The sequence below is a fragment of the Saccostrea echinata genome, unplaced genomic scaffold, assembly GCF_033153115.1.
Source record: "Saccostrea echinata isolate AGI-Se365-2 ecotype Australia unplaced genomic scaffold, CSIRO_AGI_Sech_v1 ptg000025l, whole genome shotgun sequence".
NCBI lineage: Eukaryota > Metazoa > Mollusca > Bivalvia > Ostreida > Ostreidae > Saccostrea > Saccostrea echinata.
Genome location: NW_026889774.1, coordinates 11,233,178 through 11,243,633, shown reverse-complemented (window position 1 = coordinate 11,243,633; position 10,456 = coordinate 11,233,178). Strand labels below are relative to the sequence as shown.

Here is a 10,456-nt window from a genome sequence, read left to right as displayed (position 1 = left end):
TTTTCTCCAAGAAATTTTCAACATCAATGCTGAATTTTCAAAATTTATTTTCCGGAATGCATAAAAAATTGTTTCCTGAAAGTTAAAAAAAGGTTTGGGTCGGGCCGTTTTTAGCCAGTCGGTCGGGAGAGGGCAACCAAACAATTTTTTAAAGATGGCCTTGAGTAGAAAAGTACTGTTTCCAATTATGTACTTAATCCGTTACTTTCCGACTTAATTCGCTTGGCTCAATGACTACAGGTGCTTGAAGTTAAGCAACAAATCTGTTGAGATGAGATGATAGATACGGCCTTCACGTAAGTAACATTGACATTTCAGAAATCACAAAATAATTATGTTATATAAAATAGAGTTTCATTAATTGTATATATATTGTTTATTTATTTTGGAATGTGTTCTTGCCCCCCCCCCATATATATATATATATATATATATATATATATATATATATATATATATATATATATATATATATATATATATATATATATATATATATATATATATAAAAGGATTAAAAACTAGTAATTACATAAGAAATGACATGAGGTTTTGCCAACAAATACAATCCTACTATTTATGAAATCTAGAGGAAATCCAATGGGTTATAGGTAACATTTTTTAAAAGAAGATGTTTAAGCTTGTAAAATGTTTCTTTCGTCCTCGATAAGGGCTATTAGATAATTTGAGCTACTTCCATATTAAGCTGAAGTAGACTCGATGAAGCTTGCGGTTTCGTGATAGTAAATTATAATACTTTGTTAGGCTTTATCAAGTTAAATGCTGAAGGATGAAAAAAAAAACATATTTAATATTGGTATATTAAATTTCTAATGGGTAGCATGCACAGATCTAGAGTGGGGTTCGGGGGACCGGTAGTTCAAACCCCTCCCCTAGAATTTTCAGAGTTATTAAATTTCTATGTAAAAGTAACGTAAAAATGACTTTGGACCCTTTTTTGCCTGTGAAAAATTTGTTACAGTTGATGTGCCCCCCCCCCCCCTCGGAAAAAATCCTGTCAACAATTGTAATGATAATTCGAAGTCCATTGCACCCATGTTCCGAATTTAAAAACAAATTAGAGAAAAATACTTAGCTTTGCGACAAAGACTAAAACTTTCAGCATAGCTGATTTCACCGCTTTGAAAATCTCTTGTTAAAAAATTATTTTGTGTGTCCGTAGGAAATGAAAATAAGATTGATATCTTTAAAGAAGAACTGTTTTTTTTTTTCTTAAACTCGTCTGTTATGTTTATTCATCAGAAGGTGAGGATTTTTTGTATTTTGAGATATCAAAGTCATTTTTTTTAAATAAAAGATGAAACTATTGATATATATATTTATCTTTCAAAATAGATACAGAAATAAATTCGAGATCGTGTTTTTTAACCTGATGTAATGAAATGATTTTTTTTTTTCGCTTGTTCTGTCAAGCAATTCGAAATTCACTGCATGACATTTATAGAAAACTCGAATTTTGTGAACATTTTGTTTTCAAGAAAAATTAACTCTGCTATTTATATTTGCCTACTTTTAAAAGAGACATTCCTACAAGCTGTTTTCGAGTCCTGTATATAGACTTCATCATTCAATAAACTACCTGGAAGGGTTTTTTTTTCTTAATGACCTTTAACCTCATAATTATTAGACCGTGTAGATGTTCTGTAACAAATCAAATACTAACTCGACTTTTTACATGAGAACAAATAACATGCAACTCCTTTGTCGATTAACAGTAAATCGGCATTTAAAGATCCGTTTTTCGCAAACTTTTTTAGTGCAAAAATACTTGTGAAGCGTTGGGAAATATCCATTGAAAAGGTAGGAATCTACAGGTAAATGTGAAATAAAAACCCGTCTGTGGGTCGCATAGTAATAAGCTGCAACGGCTACTACACCCTTTTGGATATAAATACATGTACCATGTTCTGAAAACCTTTAGCATGGAAAGTAAATAGTGGGTTATTCAGTTGTAGTACACGTAATAAGGGTTACCCCACTTATTATTTTTGTCATTTCTTCCTTACTTTGAAAACACGATGCTTAGTTCCCGTTATACATATTCTAACGTACTGTCAAATACGTTTTCATACATATTTATCAAATCTGTATATCTACATGTAATAGATAAAAACACGAGGGGTAGTATGTACGTTGGAACCTGTAGAACTTAATACGTTTCCAGAATTCTAAAGATCTCTAATATATATTTCACACCAAACCTTATGAGTTAAGTAGTTTTCATAATTAAAATCCTTAGTTTCAACAGTACTAAGAAGAAAGGAAGAATTATATGACCTCATCTTCTTTGTACATGTTTATAATACTAATGGAATTTTAAACGTAACAATGGTGATTAAATCAACAACATGAAAAACTTCCGTGAGGCCATCATTAAAAATATCTTTGTTTCCCCTAACCCGACCCTAGAATCTGAAGTTGGGTAGGTAGGTAGGTAAATATTTATTTTTTTCTGACAGCAGCTTTGAAAATACATTCTGAATTTCTGATAAGAAGGGATTTTGATGAAATTGTATTTTATAAAAGTTGATAAACATGAAAATAAAATTTGAATAATCTTCTTAAAAAAACTTTTCAGTCGGTGGGATTTAATTGGGTCGGTCGCGTTAGGGGAAACAAAGGTAATTTTTATTTTGGCCTGATCAAGAAGTAAAAGCATGCATATTACATGTATAAAGTGCTCTCCCCCCCCCCTCTCTCTCTCTCTCTGTATGTGTTTCAAGATTTCTTAATTTGAAAATTGCAAGACAAATACATGTAGATTAATCGTCGATACGACTGAAAGTTTGAAGCGTTAGATTTCATGACAATTTTTTTAAAATTCTGCTATGACAGAGTCACGAGAATGAGTCAACTGAACGCTTGTCTTATAATCTGGGACAGTGTACATGTTTACAGATATGTCGGTTAATGGAACTTCTCTTTTCGTTGTTTGGCAATATAACACACATCCAAAAAACTCTTGTGTACGTAGGTGAAGGCTTGACAGACAACGACTGGGATATTTTGAAATTTCAGAATGGGTGTTCTTTGTCTAATGTATTCAGCCACCCTTTCTCATAAAACTTCGTACTTGCGGTCTCTTAATTAGATTCGTTTGTAGATATTAATTGGCATTGACCTACTCATAAGGAGATCTTGTCCATCGTTGATTAATTAAATGGTTTTCGGGTATTCTTCTTTAGAAGGTAAACATTTTAAACAGTGCAGGGGATGGATTATTGTTCCAATCAATATTTCTAAAGTGTGAATTTATTGACATTTTCCATTTATTTTCAGATGGTTTCGTAATGATTACGAGTATTCTATTAAGCCTTAAAAGCTGATGTGAATTAATAATCTCTTATAGGTGAAGAAATGAGGCGCTTTAGAGGAAAACATGGCGAACTGCTTCATCAAGTGCTGTCTTGTATTGAAACACTTGCCTGTTCGCTTGATTTGTGTTTTGGTTATTATCCTCCATTTCAGTATTGTTGATTATTATCTGGTGGAACATAAAGACACTACATGGTTGGGCTTCCTCGCAGCTGACGTCATCACTCTTTGCCTATTTGTTGCATCATTTATTTTGTCATATAATCGTCTCAAGAGTTCAAATACTGACACAAAGATGGAAAAAATGGGTATTTGGATGGGTCTAGCTTCTTGGTTTCTATATTCGGTGATTGTGGCGACTAAGTCGGGTATCATTTTTATTGATTTCGCAGACGATCTCGATGAAAATGATTTTTTTGGTCCAAACACACTGAAAACTGCTTTGGCCTTAGCCGGAGTAATATTCTTGCTACATCTTTCTTCACTCCATGACGCCAAGCCAGGGTCGGAGAGGAGAGCATACATTGAAGAACTAACGGGAACTGTTATTTTTGATATCTTGGATTGTGTGGATAGCATGGAACCGCTGTTTATCAAAGAAGATCGTGAAGATTTTCCGCCAGGTCTCGTAGAAGCCATAGTGACTGTAGCCTGTCTAAATTTTGTCTTACCAACCGTACCACTTCTTACCCTGTCGCATACCAAATTCGGATACGCCAAGTTACCCCGCCGTTTGATTATGATACAGAAGATTATCCTGGCTTACATTGTGAACCTTCCTCTCCTGGTCATGAGAATGATTTTATGGCATGGACTAAATCATGGCGTCTCCATTTTCTCTTTGAAGAATGTAATTGTGATCGCCATGATATCATATGATTTCTATGAACATCATGAGGCAGATATGGACAACTCGATGGAAAAGAATGAAGGTAACAAAGGGGAGAACGGAAAAGAAAGTTTACCAGCTGATGCGTACGGATTGGAAGATCGTTACGACTACAAATGACCATTCCTCACTTGGTTACAAAACGAGCAGGAATACCAGGTTCTAAGACCAAGGTATAAAACGCGTTAGTTCGAAGTGACGATGTAGATTTTGTTATCTATGCAATGTGCGGATTTTTGGATCATAAAGAGAGTGAATGAAGGCCTTTGTCGACAGCAAACCCTCACCTTCTACCCCAAAGACGCGAAGAATTGGAGATGCTATTGTAAATATGTATCGCCTTTACATGAAAAAAAAAACAACGACGTAGTGTTGAAGACAAAATGGTGATAATTGATCGTCATTAAATCGTAGTACAGAGAAGTAGCACACTTGCTTGACTCGAGTAGATTGTCCATATGATTGCAAATATTACGTAAAACAAGTATATGTAGTATCAAGCTTTAAAAAGAGTAAAGATGTGTACACAGGTCACCTGATACCCACATCATTCATTAAAAAAATGTAAAACGAATTAAGTAAATGATTTTTTAAAATTTATTCACGTCTGATTGTTTTAGAGTATATACGATGATTGCGATAAAATCTTTAAGACTAGGAAGTCATCAATAAAATTTAAAAACTAATGCCTTTATCGATTGACTTTTGCATATTTATTTTAGATTGATGTATATGCGATGCTTTTTGAAATAGATTACGTCTACCGCCGCACGATAACCTTACCCAACGTCTAAATATGGGATATACCATGATTTGAAGTTGGATAAAAATCAAATCTATTTATAAATTATTGGAGATTCTTTTTATCCAATGTTTTATACATCACTATCAATATTTTACACTGTTAGAAGAAATTCACTTCATTTTACTTCATCACTCTCATGCAAAACCTATTGTGACGCCACAGCAGTGGGATATGAAGAAAAAAATCCAATGGATAAAAGGGTTAACATTGGATAAATCACATTACTGATCTCTACATCCACAAATCTATTAAGTCTTACACAATTTTAATTCCAAACCTATTGTGCTATAGCTTTTTGCATTTGGTTATTATATTTAAAATTATTTGAAATGTTCCCATATTCATTCCGCTGTGCATTCATCTTCACGTATAGCAACAGATGGAGAAGTAATTATAATTAATGGGCCTCAGAACATTTTCTTCTTTGCCAATGTTGAAATATTAAAAAAAAAGTTACCTAAGTAAGCGTCACCTACCTATATAATATATGGAAAAAATAAACTTCGTAAAATATATTTTTAAAAAAGTAACATAAAATAACTTTGCAAAGGAAGTCAACTGAGAGTGGACGGAGAGAAACAAGAAGAAAGTGTTCGGAAAAATAATCCACCTTTAACGTCACTTACTCTTGCTTCAAACGCTACACAAAGAGACAACACAGATTTAAAATGGTTCAAATGATTTTAATATAATAACATTAAGCAAATCACTGAAATAAAAATGCATGTGAAAGATTTATAAATATTTGGACAAACTGAAAACGTATACAGAAAAGTACATGTATGTAAGGTCATGTATTCCTCGGCATGTCGTGCTTCGAAAGATGTGATCTAAATTTGTGTTTATGGATATTAAACATATGTCATATGTGCAGTCTTCAGATTCCCATAATTTTGGTATAAAACCGATAGTTCATACAAAAAGAATGTAAATTTCTGTAAGAGACATATTTGAAGATTCCTTTTCCGAACCCACGTCTTCTATTTCAAAATGTTCTGCGAAAAACTGTAAAACCTGTGACATTTTGATAACTAACACTTCTTTCACTAGTAGTCTTACTGGACAGAGCTTCTTTATCAAAACTTGGGAAAATATGAACTGCAAATCTTCTAATGTAGTCTACGGAATAGACTGTAATCTTTGTGGGCTTATTTATGTTGGTGATACCAAGGGTTCACTTCATAAAAGAATATCGGGTCACAGATTTCAAATAAACAACGGGGGCCAGCAGCTTCTCTACAAGCACTTTACTTTACCTGATCATTCTAATTTAGCACTGAAAGTTAGAATTCTAGAAAAGATTTACCATTATACAAACAGTCCGTCACTGAGTACACCTTTCCGTAGACGAGAAGAATTTTGGATTAGAAAACTAGGGACGGCCTTTCCCTATGGATGCAATGACAATGTCGGTAGTGTTGGGAATCTTTCCATGCAGTCCACAGTGTAACAATATCTATGTGATGGGACTTTTCAACCATACAAAGAGACGAAAACGTAGTCATGGGCATCGGTCTTACAATAAACCTTTAATACACGATGTCTCTTTTGAATCGTCACTACCTTATATATGTAAATCAACAGTTAGGTCTTCATCACATTCGCACCAAACTTTACTCTGTCTCTTTGACATTTTTGAATAGTCTACTTGAAAAGGTCAAGGAAAGTCCATTTTTTGATTCCATGACACCAGAATACAGGCTCGGATCTGTGATTATGGATATTGCAAATCATAGACTTTTTAAACCGCCACATTTTACAAAAGGAAATGCAGCTGAAACAACCCGTTTTTTCCTTAAACTCCAATATGCCAACAAAGGAATTGACGCGGTTAATGTAAGTGATAAGAATTTCTTAATCACAAAAGGGTCCAGTCTTGTATTCCACCATATTTCAAGTTGAAGACTACACCTTGTATTTCCTTCAAATATACATCGACTATTGCTTCCAAATTTTTTAATTACAAGAAAACTTTACAGGGCCTGGATATCGAATATCTGAAACATAATCCTCCTTCGTGTTCATGCTCTTCTTCACCCTATAACTATAGTCCTGCTGGACACGTTATTACTGATGACGTAAATATCGTTGATAATGAGGATCTTAGACTAATTTTAATTTCACTAATTTTAAAAGGTCTTAAATATAAGGAACCCCGATCCTTTAACTGGCGTCGTAATTTCATACATATTATGGATTCTGTAGAGGACTACGCCAGGCGTTGGGTCAGACATGAAAAAGACCTTGACACTTTGTCAGAATGGATTAAATGTATCAGATATATGTTAAAGTCTCGCATTAAACAAATGAGGGACAGTATGAAAACCATCTATCCTTCTGTATTCAAAAATTCAGAAGTGAAAAAAGAATTAGATAGATTACACGACCAGTACGTACTGGTCCTTGCTGACAAAGCAGGTTACAACATTGTCTTTGTTTGTGAGGCTCATTATATAAATCGTATTTTAGAGGAACTGGGATTTAATTCTACAAGTGGTAATCCAACTTATACCCATAGCTCCCTTTCTAAGGAGATATTCTTCAAAATCATATGTCAGTTTTGAATATTTTTAATATTCCTAACAACTAAATTGAATCTGAATTACCATAATTAGATTCCGAAACTTCATAAAATCCTTACAAACAAAGATACATAGCGGATTCCAGTAACTGCCCTACCAAGCCTCTTTCTTTACTCCTCAATAAGATATTAACAGTAGTGAAGGAGAATCTTCAAGGGTACTGTGCAACAAAATATTCGAGAAGTGGTGTAAATCAGATGTGGATACCAAAAAATTCAAAGGAACTTTTGGAACATTTGAAATCACACAATTTTACCAAAATTAATTTAACATAAAAACTTACGACTTCTTAACTTTATATACAGCTATTCCCCACGATAAATTAAAGTCCAGACTTTCTGACATCGTTGACAGCTGCTTTTTCTATAAAAATGGAACTCGTAAATTTACTTACCTTGTCACTGGTCATTTGCAAATTACTTTGTCAAAAAACAATCTGATTGTATGTACAGACAAGTACTCTGAAGTTGTCATTAAAAAGATGCTCGAGTTTCTGATTGACAATATCTATGTGGTTTTTGAAGACCAGGTCTTCCAACAATACATTGGAATTCCCATGGGTACCAATTGCTCCGCGTTATTACATGTATCAGACCTATTTTGTATTCATATGAAGCAGAATTTGTTCAAAATCTTTTACGAGAAAAGAAGAAAACACTTGCTGTGGCCTTCAACTCGACATTTAGATATATCGACGACGTATTGTCAATTAACAATGGTTATTTCCATTCTTATGTCGACACGATATATACCGCTGAGCTTGAGATAAAAGATACCACAGAGTCTGACACATCTGTTTCATATCTGGATATTTTATTAGAAAAAGACGTTAATGGTAATCTTACAACAAATCTTTATGATAAACGTGATGACTTTTAATTTTTCCATCGTCAACTTCCCTTACATGTACCTTTGCAGCAATATACCCTTATCACCTGCATACGAAGTTTATATCTCTCAATTGATTTGATACGCCAGAACATGCTCTACGTATGAACAATTTCTAAATCAAGGTAAGTTATTGACAAACAAGTTGATGAAACAAGAATATCAGCAGTCTCGTTTGAAGTCATCATTTCGTAAGTTCTATGGTCGATACAATGACCTAGTCAGCAAATACAATCTATCATTAAGTCAAATGCTGACTGACTTTTTTCATACTTATTGTTAGGCCATTATTTACACACTGAAACTTCGACGGATTTTTCAGTTATTTCCCGATCATGACAAGGAGCACATGGCGGTTGTGACCGGTCGGCAGGGGATGCTCACTCCTCCATGGCACCGGGTCCCACCTCTGATGTCTTAGAGGTCCGTGTTTGCTCTGCTCCTATTTTGTAATGTTTAATGGACTTTTGAGCTCGAATACTTTTTGTTATCTCCACATATTTCATTTCACATTTTAAAAATTATTACATATATCTGGACAAAATTTATAGGCAACAGTCAAATCAATAAATTCAATTTTAAGCGCTTAATCTAAAATCAGAACTGTGCAGCAACAAAAATAAGAGAAATTAAAATAATTTAAAAAAATGAAAAAGAAGTTTCATTTCATATTGCTTCAGTTTTTGATCAGTATAATTGAAACAACCTTTTTTAAAATTAAAATTCAAGTTCATCCTCACAACAGTCAGGGGTCCAGAGTCAACACGTTGTGTCCAACGGCAATGTGTTGACTCAGGACCACTGACTTTATGAGGATAATTCAAGTTAATTCAATAATTATATGTCAAAATAAATAGATAAAAGCTTTAAAAGAAAACTGGAAAAGCCTGGTTCATTTTTTATATCCCATATTATTAATAATATATATATTAAAGTCTAGCATGTAGGCTTATCCTCAAACTGATCTTTATATCAAAATAGCGTAACTTATTTCAGTCCATCTACGGTTGTATACATGTAGCTAGTAATCCTGATCTTGAATAATATTCTAATATTTAAATTAAATATTTAAATGAAATTCAAAACCTTTGGACATGAAGATCCAGATACAAAATAAATAAATAAATATTAATAATTATTATTTCAATGTGTAAATTACGGTCATCAAAAAATGTCGGCCGACCTGATCGGTTATAATTTTTTTACTCACAATTTCAGACAACTGTCTATTCAGCTGTATTACCTCTGAACAAGTTTATAGTAATGTAATCTCAATGTCAGTCGTTGTTATTTACCCGAATGTAATAAAATTAAACGACAAATCGTCCTAAAAGTTTTGCAAGATGAAGACCGTAGCTTACATGAACTATGATTAGATGAAGACCATAAATTAATCAATTGATGACCGTAACCTAATTATGGAATTATGGTTTTGTGACAAAAACTAAACAAAAAAACCCAAACAAAAAAAACCCCAAAACAATAAACAAAATTAAAAAAAAGTAACCTGCCGAGACGAACGTGGGATGGGGTTGGGTTGGGTGGGGTTAGGTTGGGGCTTATGTTTTCAGTCCAAAATTTTCCTTTTAAGGTAGAACCTATGTCGGAAAAGTCTTTGTCAAAAGATTTTCAAACTTTTCAAAATGATAAATTAGCATTCGCTCATCAATCAGTTAAAAATATATGGTATGTTTCCTTGTTATTATATGCAGTGCAGTCTTTGCAATTTGGATACAAATTTTACACTGCAACTACATATTTTTTAAGCCATTTTTAGTTGTACTGGTCATAAAGAGATGTAGAAAATCAGAAAAATACTTCTTCAAGCATCTTCGTTTATAGACTTTATTAACTGAACTGTATTATTCAATGTTATTCAAGAAGAAATTCTTTTTTATTCAATTGACATAAAAGATTGAGTGCACATTTCAACGAATATTGGCAAATGTGATCAAA

General features: G+C 33.3%; 1 protein-coding gene across 1 annotated transcript; it reads left to right on the top strand.

Moving 5' to 3' along the window:
• The first annotated feature begins 3,388 nt into the window (after positions 1–3,388).
• LOC133192615 (uncharacterized) lies at positions 3,389–4,406 on the top strand. Its single transcript, XM_061328610.1, has one exon. It carries the CDS (start codon positions 3,401–3,403, stop codon positions 4,343–4,345), a length of 945 nt encoding a protein of 314 aa, XP_061184594.1. The 5' UTR covers positions 3,389–3,400; the 3' UTR covers positions 4,346–4,406.
• The last annotated feature ends 6,050 nt before the right edge of the window (positions 4,407–10,456 follow it).